The sequence below is a fragment of the Oncorhynchus masou genome, chromosome 10, assembly GCF_036934945.1.
Source record: "Oncorhynchus masou masou isolate Uvic2021 chromosome 10, UVic_Omas_1.1, whole genome shotgun sequence".
Taxonomy (NCBI): Eukaryota; Metazoa; Chordata; class Actinopteri; order Salmoniformes; family Salmonidae; genus Oncorhynchus; species Oncorhynchus masou.
The window spans coordinates 39,006,058-39,028,657 of record NC_088221.1 but is presented as its reverse complement, the minus strand read 5'-3'; the positions used below and the strand labels follow the sequence as shown (position 1 = coordinate 39,028,657).

Here is a 22,600-nt window from a genome sequence, read left to right as displayed (position 1 = left end):
GGATTGGTTTGGCTCAGTAGTGGGAAAGCCCTAAGGTGTGAAGTGGGACCCGTTCTGGCCTCGCCAATATGTCACCACTATATAACTTTAATTATTATTTCCATCCCTGATTTCAGACATTAGGATTTGGGGTAATGTTTTTCTATGGGTGTCAAAGGATCCATTGTGTCTGATTGGTCTGCCATTTCTTGACCATATCGAGTAAGTTCCTGTGTTCTATGCCAAACATTATGTCATTTGCACACTTAAGGAAGTCTTGTGTTCCCTTCCCTCTGCTCCCTAGCTCAGACTTGTCATATGGAACAAGTTAGCCTACATTTTCTGTTGAAGCTTGGCTGTGAGAGACTTACTAAACAGTCCTAGTGCCATATCACTTACTAAACAGTCCTAGTGCCATATCACTTACTAAACAGTCCTAGTGCCATATCACTTACTAAACAGTCCTAGTGCCATATCACTTACTAAACAGTCCTAGTGCCATATCACTTATTAAACAGTCCTAGTGCCATATCACTTACTAAACAGTCCTAGTGCCATATCACTGACTAAACAGTCCTAGGGCCATATTGTAAGTGTTTCATACTGCAACAATGTCCCCCACCAGCCAGCGGCAAGAAGAATGTCAGCTCTCTGTGGTGTCGCACGGGTGACGCTGTAACCCTCAATGATTTGTGAGCATCCTCTCTCTCTCAAAGGACATTGTGGCCGAGTTACACACACACGCACACTGGGGACGAGCTGCACTTGCAGGACCGGTGCCCGCTGGCCGAGGTCGGTGACGAGCAGCTGTTTTTGGTTGCTATGAATTAACCTCCAAAACTGAACATTGAGCACTAAAACAGACTCAGATGCTGGACTGCTGAATGCTGCTGGGCTAGCAGGTCTGTTTCACCCCCCGGCTCCCTTCCAAGTGCCTGCAGCTTCTGTGGTCTCTTTATTACTGTCCCAAAACCTGCTCTGTGTGTAACAGACATAACTAGGGCCTACAGTGAACATGATGATGATAATGATGGTGGTGAGGGTGAGGATGATGATGAAGAAGAAAAGGTAGATTCCTGGTTGTCACTTGTTACCAGAGCAACAAAGTCAATATTGTCTATCATAAAAATGCACGATTAAAAAAACAACTGTTGGTCTTAATTTAGGGTTAGGCATAAGGTTAGCAGTGTGGTTGGTTAAGGTTATAAAATCCGATTTTATGTAGAGAAATTGCAGAAATAGGTGGGGTTTAGCCAAAATTATGACTTTGTGGCTGTGGTAACTAGCGACAACCCAGATTCCGTGTCGTCTCTTCGTTACATTCTTCCTGTCTGTGACACTGCAGCTCTTCCTCATCTGTCTCCCTCTCTTTCATCCATCCTCTCTCTTTATTCCTTAACCACCCTGCCTCTGTGCTTCTCATTCGACTGAACTAGTTGGAATCCTGTTTCCATGGAGACCCTCTGTCTCCACTGAACAAGCAAGAAAAAAAGAAAAAGAGGCTGCTGCCAGCTGTGTGACTCATCATATTTGTATTTATTTAACCTTTATTTAACTGGGCAAGTCAGTTAAGAAGAATTCTTATTTACAATGACGGCCTAGGAACAGTAGGTTAACTGCCTTGTTCAGAGGCAGAACAGATTTTTATCTTCAACTGCCCTCCAGGCAGCCTTCGCTGTTCTCTGCCCTTCAGCACTACCGTATTGTAACATACTGTATAGTACTGTACACTCTGACGTTGTCACCCTCCCACCCAGCCCCTCACCAGACCGCTTCACCAACCATCAACACTGTCTGTCCTGTCTGAGGCCAACGCCCAGCCCCTGTCCTGGAACAGCAACTTGTTCTAACATCTTCTAGTCCAAAGGTTCTCCAACAAGAGGACATTCTGTCTATATGCTGCCTGTAGTATTTATACCCTGAGAAAACAGAGGAGAGGAGACATTTATCCACTAACACACACACACATACACATCAGTGGAGGCTCCTCAGAAGAGGAAGGGTAGGACCATCCTCCTCAGTTCATTTCATAAAAGTCCAAATAGTGAAACGTTTAAAAAGTTATCCTTTTTAGATAAAACTGTACTAAATATATTCACGTCACCAAATAATTGTTTAAAACACACTGTTTTGCAATTAAGGTATTTTTTTTTTTTTTAGGAAAGTCAGTTAAGAACAAATTTGAATTTACAATGATGGCCTTCCCAGGCCAAACCCTAACCCGGCCGACACTGGGCCAATTGAGCACCGCCCTATTAGACACCCAATCACAGCTGGTTGTGATACAGCCTGGAATCGAGCCAGTGTCTGTAGTGACACCTTTAGCACTGAGATGCAGTGTCTTAGACCGATGCGCCACTTGAGAGCCCCGAAGGTCTACAGTAGTAGTCTCACCAAAACTCTGTAGGCTAGCACCATGGTGTAGCCAGAGGACAACTAGCTTCTGTCCTTTGGCTACATTGACTTAGGAGGCTCATAGTTCTCACCTTCTTCCATTGACTTACACAGTAATTATGACAACTTTCAGAGGATGTCCTCCAACCTATCAAAACACTTGCAGCATGAACTGATATGTTGTCCACCCAGTCAATTAATTTCTGACACCGGGACCCACCGGTGTAACTGCTAAACTGCTTTCTGACTGTACGCTGTACTGCATGATTGTAGCGGGTTTACTAACGCGTTAGTTTTACTAGCCATGTTGACTATGACTAAGACAACATGTAGGCTGTGTGTAGCGGTTAGCGGTCCTGATGTGGAGGTTTGGCTTGGAAAAGTTTTTTTGCCTGGTCACAGACAGCTGATGTGTTGTGCACTGAAGTCCACAAGCAAATGGAATAGGTGAGAGGAAGAGTTGAAGGTTGAAGGAATTAAATGAAATATACAACCAGCAAAGTGGTCATGCTGTTTTTCTGTGGCTGCTATGACAGTGAACTGTTTGTGTGTTATCAGGGGTGTATTGATTCCACTGATTCTGTTGATAAAAGTTTCTTAAACGGAAGAAAAAGGAGCAAAACAGGGATAAACATACCTATATTGAAACTGTTGGACTAATGCTTACACCCTACATCAGCTAGATGCAGGCAAGAGTGTGCGAGTCGGTATTGAATGTGTCACTGTTACCTTGATTACTCTAAATTCTCTCGACCTGTACACCTACAGTACGTTATAAACTTTCATTCATAGCTAGGTTCTAGCAACCTCATGATGGGGAGAGGGAAGATTCGAGTATCATTTGGAAGCCTAAACTTTTCGATGTTCCATTATGCTGGGTCAATGGAATATGAATGACAGTCATCCAATATGCTGTTATATAGAAACAAGACCATGCTCATCAAAGAAGGTCCTAATATTCCCTCGCCTTAAACGGCACCGACCACCACTGACACTCATGTACACACATATGCTCAAGAGGGTACAGAGTGACAACCCTGTCCCCCCTGTCCCTTCTCAGGTGCATGCAGACACACTCACATAAACAGTGTATATGAATGCATCTCACACAATGCCATGGTGACCGTGAGCACAGTAGCTTTTGTTGTTGTTGTGGGGACTATGGTGTGCAACTTTGGTAATTGACGTGAAGACATTTCCGCACAACATTTCCTTCTCAGATAGTTGTCCCCCACGATGAAATCGGGAAGGGGACTGTGGATCTGCCTCTGTCCGTCTGTAAGTTTGTTCGTTACGTACGTTAGTCACATGCGATATCTCATACATCACGACACTTGGGTGAATGATGTGTCTTGCCATAGAGATCCGGCATTTACAATATGACACTGATTGGCCAGATGGTGGCGTTATAACAAGAGATTGAAAATGCAAACTTTGAATGGTCACGCCCCTCACCCTGTTTGACCTAAAGTCATGAAATTTGGTACATAGGTTGCTCTCCTCACAAGGAACAAATTTGCCTCAGGTCTGTCATGATGGATTTTCCACCATTTATAACTTTGCACACGCGTTCAGGGATATGGGTCTAGCTAACCCACGAGGTGTCTCAGACACCACCTGAGTGATTTTGACACAACTTGTGTGAATAGAGATCTGTCATTTTCAAAATTGCACTGATTGGCCCAAGGGTGGCACTGCATCATTTGTGGGGGACTACATGTTTACTTTGCCTTTCTTTGCTCTTATTATTATCTATCTTGATGCCTAGTCACTTTACCCTGCATTCATGTACATATCTACCTCAAATACCTTATTATTATCTAATCTGATGCCTAGTCACTTTACCCTGCATTCATGTACATATCTACCTCAAATACCTTATTATTATCTATCCTGATGCCTAGTCACTTTATCCTGCCTTCATGTGCATATCTACCTCAAATACCTTATTATTATCTAATCTGATGCCTAGTCACTTTACCATGCATTCATGTACATATCTACCTCAAATACCTTATTATTATCTAATCTGATGCCTAGTCACTTTACCCTGCATTCATGTACATATCTACCTCAAATACCTTATTATTATCTATCCTGATGCCTAGTCACTTTACCCTGCCTTCATGTGCATATCTACCTCAAATACCTTATTATTATCTAATCTGATGCCTAGTCACTTTACCCTGCCTTCATGTGCATATCTACCTCAAATACCTCATTATTATCTATCCTGATGCCTAGTCACTTTACCCTGCCTTCATGTACATATCTACCTCAAATACCTTATTATTATCTATCCTGATGCCTAGTCACTTTACCCTGCCTTCATGTGCATATCTACCTCAAATACCTTATTATTATCTAATCTGATGCCTAGTCACTTTACCCTGCCTTCATGTGCATATCTACCTAAAATACCTTATTATTATCTAATCTGATGCCTAGTCACTTTACCCTGCCTTCATGTACATATCTACCTCAAATACCTTATTATTATCTAATCTGATACCTAGTCACTTTACTCTTCTTTAATGTATATACCTACCTCATATACAGTACCTCATACCCCTGCACACTGATCTGCTACTCTCTGTTAGGGTGTGACCGGTGGAGGCCATCATATAAGAATTTGTTCTTAACTGACCTTGCCTCGTTAAATAAAGGTTAAATACATACAAATAAATATAGCTCCATTCTTGTGTATTTTATTGTCCCCCACGATGAAATTGGGGAGGGGACTGGATGTGTCTCTGGCCTAACGTCTGTACGTTAATCGCACAGCACTGGCCCAATTTTCACAAAACTTGCCATCAAGGTCCGTCATTTACAAAACTACACTGAATGGCCCAAGGCAGGAGCTTATAGTAATTAACTGACATGTGTTAGATATCTCAATTGGTCCAAGGTGAGGCGACATGTTTACTGTTGCCTTGTTTGTGTTGTGACTTGTGAAGTATGCCATTGGAGTTGTATTTCATCCATAACATCTTATCATTGGTGTCCCACCTGCATTTTGACTCCTGAACACTGCAACAGTGAACACAGCCATGGCTCCTTATAGTAGCCTAACCACCATCTGGCATCCTTGGCCTTTTTCTGGTCTCTGAAAGATCAATATCATTAAATGTCAAGCAGTGTTTGTTTGCCTCTGGCACACTGATTAACAGTGCTTTTAAGCTGTCCAGTCATGATGTACCTTTAAAGGATCTGCCTTGCTTGCTATTTGCTTCACGCTCACAGCCTTGTGTGTTTATGCCTAATTGTTTTGCATGAGCGTCTGTTTGTGTGTGTGAGGATGTGGGTGTGGGGAGTTTGCATTTTCAATGTTTTCTGGGTATACGCAATTTATGGATATTGCGATTTACTCTGCAGCACTGTGTTTGTTTGAATTTATTTTGCATGAATGTGTGTGTGTGTGTGTGTGTGTGTGTGTGTGTGTGTGTGTGTGTGTGTGTGTGTGTGTGTGTGTGTGTGTGTGTGTGTGTGTGTGTGTGTGTGTGTGTGTGTGTGTGTGTGTGTGTGTGTGTGTGTGTGTGTGTGTGTGAAAAATAAAATATGGGTAAAGTAGGCAAGAATTTCCTGTATTTTTCGGCATCAGACCTGCCTACGTGAAACATGGTTTATGGACTTTGAGCGGTTCTGGACCGGTTCCGACTAACATGTTGATGTACAAAGCGCTCTGTAAAACACTGTAAGGTCCTGTGCCTTATAATGCCACAAAGACCCATCTGTCTGCTCTCTGTTGCCACTTTCTCAGCAGAGAGAGAGTGATGTGTCACATTTTCTGGTCCATCCAGACAAATAATCTATTTCCTCTTCCTCTGAGTGAGTGACGTCATATGAACGGTGACAGTCTAGTGAGTCCAGCCGTTGTGGTTTCATCTCACTGTGATATTCTCAGCCTGATTTAGAGCTCTCAACATTAAAAAAATACAAAATAATGTCATAGAATTGAAAGAAGACTACAAAAAGGCTAAATAATTTCATGCTTAAAGCTGAAGTTGTCACAAGTCTAAACGTACTGTATTTGAATGGTGTTTCTGTTGTCAGTTATATGAAATAGTGCCGATATAGTACTGTCACAAGATTGATCATATTTATTTTACAGTTATTAGACGTGAAATGTTATAGCAAGTAATTTATAATTTGATTATTGCTGTATTCAGAAAGCATTTCAGTCATTTCAAGCCCTATTGCCCCACTTTTGTTGAATAACTCACAAAATTCTATATTATTTTTCATATTTACATAATATTTGTACACTGTACTTCACCTTGTGTCCTCAAAAGTGAGAACACCTCAGCAATTTTTTCTTTTTTTAAATTACCAGAAATGTGAGTTCCAGAACTTTCTAAAACTATGCAACATTACTAGTTATTGTTTATGGCCATTTCATGAAAATGAGTTAAGTTTGGGTATGTCTAGTCAGGCAGAAATCTACATTTTGCCCTATCAATGGTCTAAATTACACATCATCACTCCAGAGTTCATTCAATTTGTAATCTATGACATTTGTGATTTAGATCATTTTTCAAAAAGTAGTTTGGATGTAGTTTTCAAAGTAACTTCAGTTCAGTAAACTACACTGAGTGTACAACACAATAGGAACACCTTCCTAATATTGAGTTGCACCCCCAACGAACAGCCTCAGTTCATTGGGGCATGGACTCTACAAGGTGTTGAAAGAGCGTCTGCTAAATGACCTAAATGTAAATGTAAATGTGAAAGCATTCCACAGGGACACTGGCCCATGTTGACTCAATTGTGTCAAGTTGGCTGGATGTCCTTTGGGTGGTGGACCATTCTTTCTTGTTCCAGATAACACCTTTTTTTCTAAGAGTCAAGCCAGCTCAAGTAACAAAGCAAGGAAGGATAGTGGTGACAATGTAAAATACTGTCTCAGTCTGTAGTCAGGGGTTAGTTACTGCTATTGTTGATGATGAGGAAACTGATACTGGTCAGATGGTCAGAGGAGGGGAGGTACTGAAGGGTCCTTTAGTGACCGGGACAGGGGTAGAAAGCACCCCTGTTACCACCCTCCCCCCAACTCACTCTCTCTCTCTCTCTCTCTCTCTCTCTCTCTCTCTCTCTCTCTCTCTCTCTCTCTCTCTCTCTCTCTCTCTCTCTCTCTCTCTCTATATATATATATATATCTCTCTCTCTATATATATATATCTCTCTCTATATATATATATCTCTATATATATATATATATATACAGCTATTGCCCTCTCTCTCTGTGTGTGTGTGTTGTAGAGCTGTACCATTGCAGGTTAAAGCCGGGCCAGGTTCCAACAACCTCTCCCTTCAGGAGTTCTCTCCACCCTCCCTCCCCCTTAACACATTCTGGTTAGAGTCACACCCTGGCCGTAGTGTGGGCTATTTCAGGGCACTGCCATCCAGGAACAGGTCATTGTTTTTACTCTCACACAGCTAAAACAAAATGGTTTATTTTTTATTTCCCCCTGTGTTGTTTGCGATGACAGAAATAGACTAAACTATAATAAAATCAGTCACCCAGCGAGGATTGTGGGAAGAGCTATGGCATCCTGGCACATACTTTCAACTGTCAAGAACGTCTGGTTCAATAAGCCAATCTTTATGGGAGTATATAAGAAACATTGTAAGTGTCCCTTATATCTGAAGAGTTGGATGGTCAACCAGGTTTTTTTCCCATGAGAACTGTCATGAGAAATGAAAGTGTTGTTTCTGAATAGCACAAGAACAAAAATTCTGAGCATTTTGACAAGCTCTGCATAAAGCGTTAGAGAGTGTGAATATTCTTATGTTAAAAAGCATGTGTTACGTGAACACAAACTGTCTAAATATACTGTATGTGAGACAGGACAGAGAGGAGTTAATAATGATTATGTATCTGTCTCCATGGTAATATTCCTCTGTACACTGTCAGTGGGCCAAGCAGGCCACACCCGCCCACACACCTTTACCATCCACTCACCTTCCCTTTACTGCAGTAACAGTTACACAGTGTCATCTGGTTCCTCTTAACCATCTGTCCTTACTCCGGCCTCCTCTCCGGACTCCACTCCAGCTTCCTCTCCGGCCTCCTCTCCGGCCTCCATTCTGGCCTCCACTCCGGCCTCCTCTCCGGACTCCACTCCAGCTTCCTCTCCGGCCTCCTCTCCGGACTCCACTCCAGCTCCCTCTCCGGCCTCCTCTCCGGCCTCCATTCTGGCCTCCACTCCGGCCTCCTCTCCAGCCTCCATTCTGACCTCCACCCCGGCCTCCTCTCCGGACTCCACTCCTGCTTCCTCTCCGGCCTCCTCTCCGGCCTCCATTCTGGCCTCCACTCCGGCCTCCTCTCCGGACTCCACTCCAGCTTCCTCTCCGGCCTCCTCTCCGGCCTCCATTCTGGCCTCCACTCTGGCCTCCTCTCCGGGTCTCCACTCCGACCTCCTCTCTGGCCTCCTCTACGACCTCCACTCTGGCCTCCTCTACGACCTCCACTCTGGCCTCCTCTACGACCTCCACTCTGGCCTCCTCTACGACCTCCACTCTGGCCTCCTCTACTACCTCCACTCTGGCCTCCTCTCCAGCCTCCACTCTGGCCTCCTCTCCAGCCTCCACTCTGGCCTCCTCTCCAGCCTCCACTCCGATCTCCTCTCTGGCCTCCTCTGCGGCCTCCACTCCAGCCCCCTCTCCAGCCTCCTCTCCGGGCTCCATTCCAGTTTCCACTCCGGCCACCCTGAAACATTGACTGTCGGACTGTGTCAGGAGCTAGGGGATGGAGGAAGGAAACACACCCTGGATTATAAATACATAACAGAGCAATTATTGGAACACATACAGTAGGTAGGGCTACTGTAGGGGGCAGTACTATCAAAGCAGTTGTGTATCAAATCAAATCAAATCAAATCAAATCAAATTTATTTATATAGCCCTTCGTACATCAGCTGATCAAAGTGCAGTTGTGTATCAAAAAGATTCATTTAGAAAACTATTGAACTGGTATGGGAGAATAGCAGGACTGGTTGCCAAGGACTGACTACAAACATCAAACATTATTTTGTATGACTGCTATACCCGTCGTGTTTGTGTGACAGCCCATGACACGGCAGGAGAGCCAATCCAGTTTGGCCAGCTACCCGCCAACCATCCCACAATGCACTGGGTGTCTGTGTTATGTAAGAGGCTGATCTGCTCACCTGTTAGTGATACTGGGTGGACATCTCTCTCTCTCTCTCTCTCTTTCTCTTTCTGTCATACATTTCTCAGGGACTATAGGGAGCTGTGGTCTAAAGTTACATAATACATAAAGTTACATAATACATATCAATATGTTTTACATTTGTATAACATTTTCAAACATGTTATTGTGTTACTTTTTATTATTTTTTACTTTAGTCTATTTGGCAAATATTTTCTTAACTGTTCTTGAACTGCACTGTTGGTTAAGGGCTTGTAAATAAGCATTTAATGTTAAGGTCTACACTTGTATTCGGTGCATGTGACAAATACAGTTTGATTTGATTTATTCCATTTCAGCCATTACTATGAGCCCAATCTCACAATTAATCATAGTGTCATTAGTCACGGTGTTATAGTGCCACTTGTCACAGTGTTATAGTGTCACTAGTCATGGTGTTATAGTGTCACTAGTCGCCACTAATCCAGGGCTCTTCATGCCCAGTTTGCTCTTAATGGATCTCAATCCTATTATTCTTTCTGTGAAAAACTATATTGTTAGAGGCAGAGGATCCCTATGGGGCAGAGGATACCTATGAGGCCCTATTCCCTACGTAGTGCACTACTATTCCCTATGGGCCCTGGTCAAAAGTAGTGCACTATATAGGGAATAGGGTGCCATTTGGGACACACCCAGAGAGAGCTCTTCTCCCCCTTTCTGCTCATATACCGGTCTCTGTGTCTCTGTAGGTGTCACGACTTCCTCCGAAGTTGGTCCCTCTCCTTGTTCGTTCGGTGGTTGACGTCACCGGCTTTCTAGTCGCTACCGATCCATGTTTCATTTTTATTTGGTTTTGTCTTCATTATACACACCTGATTTCTATTACATTAATTATGTTCCTTATTTAACCCTCTGGCTTCCCTCTCTGTTTTGTGCGTTATTGTTTGTCATGTGGGTTCGTGTTCTTGTGCTTTGGAGTTTTGTGTTTTCCGTGTTGGAATATTATTCTTCATTTTTGAGTAAACTGTCAGACTCTACCTTTCTCCATTCACCAACACCTTCACAGTAGGAGCCTGCAAATGTCACAACTTCCACCAAAGTTGGTCCGTCTCCTTGTTCAGGCAACGTTCTGCGGTCAAAGTCACCAACCTTCTAGCCATCGCTGATCCTCTTTTCATTTTCCATTGGTTTTGTCTTGTCTTCCATCACACCTGGTTCCAACCCCATCAATTACATGTTGTGTATTTAACCCTCTGTTCCCCCTCATGTCCATGTCGGTGATTGTTTATTGTAGTGCTTGTGCACGTCTGTCCTGGTGTGAGTCGGGTTATGTACCCATTATTAGATTGTTCTGTTTTCCTTTGGGTTTTTTGTTATTAAACTGCGCCGTTTAGAAACACAGTTTTTGCTCTCCTGCGTCTGACTTCTCTGCCGCCAGTACGCACCCCTTACAGAATCACCGACCAGGACATGAGGGGGAACAGAGGGTTAAATACACAACATGTAATTGATGGGGTTGGAACCAGGTTACACACCGGAGAGAAGAGAGGGCTGTCCATATAGTCCGAGAGTTTAGTTAGGACGCGTCCGTGGTGCTCCAGTCTAGTCACCTGGGTGGGTGAAAGGACGAGGCACTGGCTGACAAATGTAACACCGCCACTGGGACGCCCTGGGCTGAGATGACAGCCACGGACCAGGGAAACAGGCAGAGGGAGGGGTTTTTGTATTTCGGAAGGTTTCCTATTCTCTGACTGGTTTAGGATGGTTCCCCCTGATGCGATAGATTTAAAATTGGTTCCCCTGCTCCAGTTGATTTAGGATGGTTCCCCTGATCTGGCTGATTATGGACTGTGTGTTCTTGACTGATCAGTGGTCCTGGGCATATATCCTGGGCACAGCGGCACAGGGGGGAAAGGGGAGTGGCTACAGGGCTATTTGTTCCCATTTGTCCCCATGGCAGCACCTCTATTCTCAATCAGTTATTCTCTATGTCAGATACTTGTGTCTCAGCCCACACGTCATTTTAGATGTGTAGAAAGAACTAAGTCTACAATATGTATTCAGGATGACTCACTCTCAAAACTAAAGTTGAAGCAGAAGTACATTAAGAATCACATTTCGCTGTAAGCTTACACTTTGTGTATGTACAGTATACAGTATCTGAATGATACTCTACTGCTATTTTGCTTTCTCCCCATATGTAGTGTGTCAGGCTGTGGAGCCAGTATATTCCCTTACTGTGCATTACCCTTAGTGATTTTGAATGTTTTCCCCATCACTCATCTGACATTTGCTGTAAAATTGTCAACTAAAATCTTAGAGTTTGAGTGACTCACTGACTAACTTATCTCTGTATAAACTTTAACAGCATCGAGCGTGAAGCATAAAATGAAAACATTCTTTAATTCCCGTCTTTTATGTTCTATTCGGCTATACACCTGTTATGTTACGGGTCTGTTTGACCCGGTACAGTTAGTACAACAAACACAGAAAGCACAGTAATTAAAAGAGAATGTCTTCTTTCAGTTGTTCTTTTCCCTGGGTTGATAGCCAAAAAGTAATATATCTGTCCGATTGTTTGTGATCCAATGTTGTAAATTATAATTTGTCAAAACTCAGTTGTAGCTCAACTTCAGACCAGTGTTCAGTGTTGCTCAGCCCCTGAGCGTCACGAGGAAATACTATATATCTAATAGCTATGTGATTGGCATGGTCACATCATTCCTGTGTAGAAAGCAGCTTGTTTCTAGGACATTCCGTTTAAGAGTTAGAAAAGATCAAGTTCAAGAGTCAAATTGCGGGTCAAATTGACTTCAGATCAGTGTTGCTCAGCCTCTGAGCCTCACAGGGACATCATATATGTGATCATCATGGTTTCACCATCCCTGTGCAGAACGCAGCTTGTTTCTAGGACACACCATTCAAAAGCTATATAGACCAAGGTCAAGATCAAATTGCGGGTCAAATTGACCCAGAACATCAAGGATGTCACTTCTCCTGTACCGGGTCGTGTGTTTTTGTTATTTTGTATTATGTGCTTTACAAGTTTGAGACCCATTCCTAGGAGAGTAGACGAAGGGTCATGGTGAAAAAATTATGTAAAATCATATTTGATTGAATTCTAACAACAACAAAAATAGTTTGAAAAGGGAAGGTCACACACATGTGGTAGCCCAAGAGATTTTGGAAAGAGAAAACATTAAGGAGAGATATGTAGCCATTGTGGTTTGTAGATTTTAGTCACTTTAATCTCTCACAGACATTTCAGGGACTTTAGTGGAACTTTTTGCTGTACTAAAAGAAAACCAGTCATCTAATTTCCTTTGTGTGTCAATGGAAGCTGCTGAGGGGAGGATGGCCCACCTATTGCGCTCCAGCCATTACCATGAGCACGTCCTCCCCAATTAAGGTGCCACCAACCTCCTGTGTTGGGTACATAACTAAGTGCTCACCACAAACATACAGACAGTTTAAAACAGATCCCTTGGCAAGCCAAGTCAGAAACAAAGCAGCCACGCAACCTTTCCGCCTCAGTGGGTGGCCCCACCAGTACTCAAACCTGGGTCCAGCAACTGTCAAGTCAACACCTTAGCCATTATGCCAGGTGGTCCCTACCTCTTAACCAGCTGAGCAGCACCTCAGAGCGGCTCACACTGACATATCTGATTAGCCGGGGATGAGAGAGAGAGAGAGAGAGAGATGCATTTCCTGACAAAATGTGAAAAATATAAAACAATTAGAGAGTGTCATTTCCCCAAATTTGAAACCCTTATTAAAGGTTTCAAAGACCATTCTGATGAGAGTAAGCTACCCGTTCTGTTGGGGGAGGACGCAGAGAGCTGTAGGTTGGCAGCGCACTACATTTCTGCCTGCCATAAGTTGAGGAACATGTACTCTATTGTATGCTTATTGTTATTGTTCAATGTATGGTTAATAAATTCATATTGTAAATATGTACATTGTTACGTCATTCCGAGAGAGAGAGAGAGAGAGAGAGAGAGAGAGAAGGAGAGAGAGAGACAAGAGAGAGAGAGAGAGAGAGACAGAGAGAGACAAGGAGAGAGACAAAGAGAGACAGAGAGAGAGAGAGAGAGAGAGAGAGAGAGACAGAGAGAAAACAGTAAGTGAGCCATTGATAAAGACAAAACCTTTGTGTCATGCTATATTTTCCCCAAACAGGCGAGGGATTGAGAGCCAGTCAAAACAGCATTCACTGCTCAACAAAAAGGAGTATTTGAATCACTCTTTTCTCTGAGATCATTCACAGCCGCGATCCATAGTAAATCTCTCAGTAAATCTCTCTTATTTTTTATAATGTTTGGGGAAATGCATTCGAGAGAGAGAGAAGATTTTGGAGGGTGCAAAGTAGAGGAAGAAAATATGTCTGAATGGTTGAAAAATCAATTTAAATTGTATGTGGACATTCAATTTCCTGAGTTCTTTACAGTGATGTAGTGAAGAGTATACGTACGCAGTAAACCAGAGGATGAATAAAAATAATTGCCACAATCAAAATGTTCTACGGTGTGTCCGGTCTTTAGCTGTTCTAGCGCTCTACTAAATCTCTTCAAAACTCGTCAATGCGCTGTTCTTTCTCTGCTGAGACCGTATTAACTGATGACTTTCGCTCTCTCTCTACAGACCTGAGTGACCAGTTGCTTGAGGTGGTGGGTCTGGAGGGCGCCATGGAGATGGGGAAGATCTACTCAGGCCTGAAGAGTGCAGGTCGCAGACTGGCACAATGTGCTAACGTTACCGTCAGGTCAGGGTCCTTACTGCTATCCCCTCTGTCCCTCCGTTCATTCCTTCATTCATTCATCCATCCCTCCAACCATTCATCCAACCATCCCTCCCTCCACCACCCATTCCTTTCTGTCTATGTCACCAAAACCAGAGTTGAGTCCTGTAGACAGAGGTGTCTCCTGATCCCTTCTCTTCCTCACTCCATGAGCCACTGACTGTGTCCAGTAAACCAGACCTTTGGCCAGCTGACACACTCATTCATTACAGCCACAGATAGACTGGCAATCATCGGCTGACAAATTAGCTTTCTCACAGGTCTGAATGCACAGTCAAAGGCCAATTTGGATATGCCAACCAACCAATCTGTTTTAGAAAAGTGGAATTAGTTCCCATGTTTTTGTTGCTCTAGCAAGACTCGCTCCATTAAACATCCACAGTAAGCCCAGTTACAGTACCGTTTACAGGGGATGCAGTCAAAGCTATCCCCTCACTTGTTTCACCCTACCCTTAATATTTTCCAAAACCAGAATTAAAAGAGCATTCATCATAGTCATTCTCCCATACTGAGTTTCCCGGTGAGGTATGCATGAAAGGCTTAAACTAACTTTGTGTGTGTGTGTGTGTGTGTGTGTGTGTGTGTGTGTGTGTGTGTGTGTGTGTGTGTGTGTGTGTGTGTGTGTGTGTGTGTGTGTGTGTGTGTGTGTGTGTGTGTGTGTGTGTGTGTGTGTGTGAAAGAGAGAGTTAGTTTAGAGACTGGGGTCCTGAGAGGGCCTGTCTGGGAACAGGACTCGTGGGAACAAAGACATCAGTGTTTGGCTATGGTCCTGCTGTGGGAGGGATGGGATGGACAGTGTGTATGGGAATCTCTTGTCCTGCTGTGGGAGGGGTGAGATGGACAGTGTGTATGGGAATATCTGGTCCTGGGGTGGGAGGGGTGAGATGGACAGTGTGTATGGGAATCTCTTGTCCTGGGGTGGGAGGAATGAGATGGACAGTGTGTATGGGAATCTCTTGTCCTGGGGTGGGAGGGATGGGATGGACAGTGTGTATGGGAATCTCTGGTCCTGGAATGGGATGGACAGTGTGTATGGGAATCTCTGGTCCTGGGTTGGGAGGGATGGGATGGACAGTGTTATGGGAATCTCTGGTCCTGGAATGGGATGGACAGTGTTATGGGAATCTCTGGTCCTGGGTTGGGAGGGATGGGATGAACAGTGTGTATGGGAATCTCTGGTCCTGGATTGGGAGGGATGGGATGGACTGTGTGTGATCTGTACCTCCGAGGTGTGTGTGATCTGATTCTTGACACTCTATCTCTATACTCTATCCCCTACCCCTCTCTCTTTCTCTCTCTCTCTCTCTCTGTCTCTCTCCTCTCTGTGTCTCTTGCGCTCTCTCTCCACAGGACGTCCAGGCTGCTGCCCATGCAGATCGATGGGGAACCTTGGATGCAGCCCCCATGTACGGTGAGAGAGACCCACCACACAAACTAACCTCACGCTACACCTCCACCTTCCTCTCTTCCTGCTTCCTATGCCTTCTCAATCTCAGCGCCTCATCCTCCTATACGCAGTAGGACCTGGGGGGTGATACTGAGCTGAGGCACTGTGTTCTGTGCACTGTCCTTTATTGGTTATTTGGATTTCAAGGTCAGATACTTGCTCTGAAAAGTGCCACTTCAATCTGCTGGGTAGCATTAAAACCTTGCTATTTCTTAAGCAGGACAGTGAAATAGTGAAATAACTCTATGTATCTGGTAAATATGTCAAGTGTTTAGAAGTAGAAAAGAAAGTGCAGACTTCTGGACACTTGGCATGTCCTCCTACACATGAAATGTGGTGGTTTTGATGATAAAACATGGATATTCTAAAGCAAAGTTCCACTGCTGAATATCTTTTTATTTTGTCCCTCCTCCCCTTACAGATCAAGATCACACATAAGAACCAGGTTCCCATGCTACTGGGCCCTCCTCAGAAGACCCCCTTCTTGTTCTTCAAGAGACGCAGCAGGAGTCGGGACTGAGTGAGGAGGACACTTCATACTCCCCCATCTTCACACAAACACAACCCCTCGGCCCCTCCAACACCAACTGATGACTGGACTGGTGAACTGTTCCCCATGGAGGAACTGGACCTTGGGAGAGGAGAGGATGAGAGGAGGTGTGGAGGGGATCATTTGGAGAAGGAGAGGATATTCTTAAAAAAGGAGAACAACTCAATAGACATTTCCCCTTGGACCTTTGGCACCACTTCAGAATGAACCAACTTTTTCTCAGTGTAATGACCACTTCCTGTGTGTCCATGTTCTAGCTTCTAGAACTTCCTGTTGACTTTGAACTCTGACCCTGCCACTGGCCCACTAGCTCAGTTAACCCAGGCTCCAGACCCAGCTTCAGCCCAAACCCACCAGTACTGACATACTGCCTTGGCAAAACACAGTCCCAACGAACATATAGGTTCATTTAGGGATACTGCCATGATCCTCAAAGGGAGGGATAGAGAGATGGAGGGATAAAGAAACACATAAAGAGAGAGAGAGAAACAGAAGTAGGGTAGAAGGGGAGACAGACAGGAAGAAAAGAGTAGAAGAGAAGGAGTGAGGGATGGGATGATCGATACAACAGATGAAAGTAAGGTGTGTGTGTGTGTGTGTGTGTGTGTGTGTGTGTGTGTGTGTGTGTGTGTGTGTGTGTGTGTGTGTGTGTGTGTGTGTGTGTGTGTGTGTGTGTGTGTGTGTGTGTGTGTGTGTGTGTGTGTGTGTGTGTGTGTGTGTGCGCGTGTGTGTGCGCGTGTGTGCGTGTGTGCGTGTGTGTGTGTAAGTGCTCCCCTCTCTTTGAGGAACCCGTTGAATAATGAATCAGAGCTTGTAGAGTATTCACTCCAGTGTCTTTCCACGACGCCAGAACACTGCACACTGCCTGAGACATGAAACAGAAAGAGGGCCTCTATAATTGACTGCTTTGTTTATGCTTGACGGTGACAGCAGGGCAGAATCCACAGCAACAGTGGCCTGGGAAGCATGGGAAACTCAAAATAACATGTAGGGATTTCCCCCCCATCATCTTGGCCCACAACAAGCATATTTAGACTATAATTTGAAGAATATCAATGGCATCAGGCCTTGGGGGAAAGGGAAGTCAAAGTGTTTTTATCTCACCATCTTCACTAAGTTACTCAGGGCCATTGTTCTGTCCAGACGGACTCGTGGAACAGAACTCAGTGTAGAGGGGAGACAGGGTAGAGGGGACCTGACTTCCCTATTACTGTAGAGACTGAGATCACTGAGAGCAGAGATGAGCCCTGTGTCCCGATCAGAAAAGCCCAGTAGGACAGCATTAGGAACAGAGCCCAGTGTAGAGGGAGAGGAGACTGAAGGAGGTATGTTAGGTCCTTACTGTAATGTGTTAGGACAGCTATAGATTGAATCAACAAGCCTCACCCAGCAACAGATGTCCCAGAGGACACTTTTAGAGGGTTAGAGATTGAAATGGATCCAGCTAGCTAGAGATAGAATAACAGCCTGACTGCCCCAGCCCTGAGGGGTCTGATTTACCATAGCTTGGACTGGACCTAAATTTAACCTGCTATTTCAGGAGGATCTACACTGTGAAGCACTATTCCTAATTACGGTGTGAAAACATCAGCTCGCTGTCCAAGAGTGCAAAACCCAGGGGCCTGACTGAAAATGGTGGGTGTAATTCCATTCATGTTTGTTGCTGGACCGTACCATCCAGGCAACAGGAAGATATGTTATCAATTAAAATGTGCTGAACTGAAAATCACTCTTAAAATCAAACCGAATGGCAAGAGCTGAACAGGCAAGACACCAGTGAGGCAGAGATAGCGTGGCAGCTACTACGATATACCCTTATAGTACTGTCCCAACAATAGTAGCCAACTATATATGTGCAGACACAGTATTTGTATATTGTGGAAATAGGTGTGGTGCACATGAATGTGTTTTTCAATGATATATTATTAGTGTAGAGTTTGAGACTATAGAAGAGCACATATAGATCAGTGTTCTTTAGTAGGTCACTTCAATGACTCAGTCTGGGGCTGATACACAAAACATCCCCTCTGGCATCATAGCACCCTCGTACCCTAGGATTTATTTTATTTGACTTTTTATTTAACCTTTATTTAAACTAGGCAAGTCAGTTAAGAACAAATTCTTATTTACAATGACGGCCTACCCCAGCCAAACACTGGACCAATTGTGCACCACCCTATGTAGGATGTAAGGGTTAGGGTGCATGGCACAGGGGGGTGAGAGTGAAGTGAGCCAGCATTCAACACTGAATGTTTGTCCCAAATGCCACCCTATTCCCTATTCAGTGCACTACTTTTGACCGGCGTAAATCACAAACTGTCATTGTATGCGGGTGAACATCTGTTGTTTATTTCGAACCCTCACAGTACAGTCCCCACGGTTATAGATACATGGGATATGAATTCGGCAAGATCTCTGGTTTCAAGCCAAACCTGAACAAGTGAATGACACAGTATGTAGTGCAATTTTGATGGAATTCCCTTTAAAATGACCAAGGGCCACTTCACCTACCTCGGGATGAAAATGACCATCAGCTACAATGGCTCAGGTTCAACTTCAAAACACTACTAGGACTTACTAAACAAGACATTTCGCCATTGTCCACGCTGCCAATCTCCCTCGCAGGCCGCATTCATTGACCCCATAGGGCTCTGGTCAAAAGTAGTGCACTGAATAGGGAATAGGGTGCCATTAGGACTGACCCTGAGCTCCACTTACGGGGCGAGGCTTTGATGTCTTTGGCCCTAGATCCCTTTAAAACCACACTGAGCCGGGACTATCACGTCCAGGACCCACTAAAACAGAGCCACATGTCCAATGACCATGGAGTAGAAGTAAAAAGTCCCAAATGGCACCCTAGTCCTTATATAGTGCACTACTTTGGACCAGAACCCTATCAAAAGTATTGCACTATATAGGAATAGGGTGCCATTTGAGACTTTATCTCTATGGACCACAGGGTCTGTCTGACCCTGCAACACCTCTAACCAGTACATACAGGCAACATTTCAATGACCACATCACCTCTACTATCATAACATAGAATTGTCGGCCAATGGTCATTGGATATCTGGGCTCATTTTAGTCTTTATGGAGCCTGGATTGAGGCGACTCAATGAGACGTGTGCATGTTTACATATCACTTTTCATTTATGGGAAATTATTTTCAATTTTAACTGTTATAATTATGTGTATATAGATATTTGTTTATATTTTATCTGAAGTTACACCACCGCATGCCTGCTGAAACAAAGGAGACAAAGGAATGTCTGTCTGCTTGAGGAGACACCACGCTGATTGTTGCAACCCCCTCCTTCAAGCTAGGACCTGTCCTGCTGTCGGGTCACATTAGCTGTTCAACCCCCCAACTTATCCATTGTTTAAAAACCCATGACCTTGTGTGTTTATTTGTTGTGTTTCCCCATTGGTAGCTAGCATAGCATATTGGTAATTCTGTGCTAGAACAGGACAGTGTTGGTTTGTCTTAGGTCAAAAGGAGAGAGACTTCCCAGGAGACATGTCCACTATGGCTGACATTTTGTGACTTATCGTCAGAAGATGGAAGGGGGACGCGGACACGGAACTCAGAACTCTAACCTATCAGACTATTAATCCTCAATGTTTGTGTCACTCAGTCACCACTCATCTCCAATCCGGTCATCAGAAAATGATCAATAGCCTTAACTAACAAACAAACACACACAAGGTGTCTCTAGTGCATTTTCTGCCAGGACACAACAACAACGGGACACTGACGAAGAAGAAGTTAGTAAAAAGAACAATGATAATGAACTCTCTGTCTCTGTTGCAATAACCCACTGCCATCACTAACCAGCTGCCCGATCCATAACCATAACTGCCTATCGGGATGGGTTCCCCTCCACCCACATCTAAGAGGATTTGGTTTAGCCCAGGTTGTCAACAACCACTGTTGAATGTGGCCTCTGACCATCATAGAAACACCAGGGAGGAATGGACTGAGGCCAGCCATTATCATGTTGACAGACAGTGGTTGCATCCTAAATGGCATCCTATTCCCAATTAAGTGCACTACTTTTGACCGGAGCACTTTGTGGGCCCTGGTCAAAAGTAGTGGACTATAGGGAATAGGGTGCCATTTGAGTCGCCCTCCATGTTGCAGCAGGGATTTCTATGTACTGCACCTCAGCCACTGTTATAGCCATAAGTGTGTGTCTGTGTCCATGTACATGGTGATCATGATGTGCCTCTGCCTCTGAGGTGACCTAGAGGAGGGCTATATCAAAGAAACTAATAATGATGATAGTATACACAGTCACAATTACAATTAGGATTGTTTCATTTTCCACCATTACATATCCACACTCTTCCACTGAATTGAGACAACCAGATGCATGAAAGGGCTCCAAGCATGTCATTTAGAATATGGCCAATACATTGCTGCATTTTATGCAGTATACCAGTTTGGATCATTGAAATGGAGCCAAAGATGGTCCTCATCACCATCCTCCCCATGTGAAACTATTGTCCCCTTGTCTCCACTGTCCCTCCTGACCTTGGTCTTGTCGACCTTTAGAGACTCACAGAGGCAGTGAGGTTTATCGTGCTGTCACTGTTGTTGGTGTCGTCCTATTCTTAGGCCTGGACAGATGAACTAACAGTATTGAGTGACACTAGTGGCCGGGACAGATGCAGTAGAGCTAGAGCCATGCATACAGTCTATATCATTCCCGAGTGTGATGTTCTACATGTATGTTTAAACCCATGGGCCTGTTGTGTTTACCATAGAAATAGCATAGCAATATGATTGGTAAACTCATGGGTACACTCAAAATGGCTGCCAGTCCACTCATTATGGCATCATCATGTATGTATGTATGTATGTATGTATGTATGTATGTGTGTGTGTGTGTGTATGTATGTATGTATGTATGTATGTATGTATGTATGTATGTATGTATGTATGTATGTATGTATGTATGTATGTATGTATGTATGTATGTATGTATGTATGTATGTGTGTGTGTGTGTGTGTGTGTGTGTGTGTGTGTGTGTGTGTGTGTGTGTGTGTGTGTGTGTGTGTGTGTGTGTGTGTGTGTGTGTGTGTGTGTGTGTGTGTGTGTGTGTGTGTATGTATGTATGTATGTATGTGTGTATGTGTGTGTGTGTATGTATGCATGTAGCTGTCCATATGCCTGTAGTGCCCGGCGAGGGTCAGGGGCAGACTGTGACATTAGACCCTGTGATTGGACAAAAATAAGATATTCTCATATATTCTCATCGTCTGCCCTAGCTGGGTTTATCGTCTGTTTGTTGCCCTCGCCGTTGTGTTTGTTAGCTGTATGTTGGACAAAAGAATAATCAAATAAACAAAGAGGATGAATATGCTATGCACTCTGTTGGGTTATATTTGGTGATATGGTCCAATGAGATGTTTGTTCTTTGATTTATTTATTAGCATCTTCATTAGCCGACGCCAATGGCGCCAGCTAGTTCTGTTCTCCACAACATCGCCACACACACAGCACACACACACACATCTGGTTCTGTCTTCTACTTAAATTGTTCGGAGCTAAATTGAATCAGACATCGTTTAGCTTTTTTGTTAATAATTAAAAAACATAAAAGCTCAGTGGCCCAGCGGTCTAAGGCACTGCATCTCAGTGCTTGAGGCATCACTACCGTCGGCAGGTAGCAGCAGGTAGCCTGGCGGGGAGGAGTGTTGGACCTTTCGGTTGCTGGATCGAATCCCCGAGCTGACAAGGTATAAATCTGTTAACGCCGAAGATGTGGATGTCAATTAAGGCAGCCCCCTGCACCTCTCTGATTCAGAGGGGTTGGGTTAAATGCCCTTGACACATTTCAGTTAAATGCATTCAGTTGTACAACTGACTAGGTATCCTGCATTTCCCTTACAGACCCTGGTTCAATCTTGGGCTGTATCACAACTGGCTTTGATCGGGAGTCCCATAGGGCGGTGCACAATTGGCCCAGTGTGGTTAGGGGAGGGTTTGGCCGGGGTAGACTGTCATTGTAAATGAAGAAGTTGTTCTTAATTGACTTGCCTAGTTAAATGAAGGTTAAATACAACTACTAAATGTTGATGATAAGGAGTGGCAGGAGGAATGAGGTTTCAACACAGGGCACTTATCATGATCACAGAGACCAATATTATTCTGTATCTTTATTGTGAACCATGCAATGTCAAACTCTAAGAACTTGCTTCAGTTGTGAAGCAGAGGTACTACTAAAATTACTTTATCTATATTGAAACATAGATACAGTGGGAAATGCATAGGCTGC

The 22,600-nt window shown here is 44.0% G+C and overlaps 1 protein-coding gene across 1 annotated transcript in view; it reads left to right on the top strand.

Moving 5' to 3' along the window:
- Positions 1-21,694, top strand: part of LOC135547601 (diacylglycerol kinase beta-like) — a 148,625-nt gene extending 126,931 nt beyond the window's left edge. Inside the window, exons 24-26 of the mRNA XM_064976749.1 lie at positions 14,165-14,285; positions 15,672-15,732; positions 16,190-21,694. Coding sequence (XP_064832821.1) covers positions 14,165-14,285; positions 15,672-15,732; positions 16,190-16,288 — 281 coding nt within the window. The 3' untranslated portion in view covers positions 16,289-21,694. The remainder of the gene's footprint in view (positions 1-14,164; positions 14,286-15,671; positions 15,733-16,189) is intronic.
- The last annotated feature ends 906 nt before the right edge of the window (positions 21,695-22,600 follow it).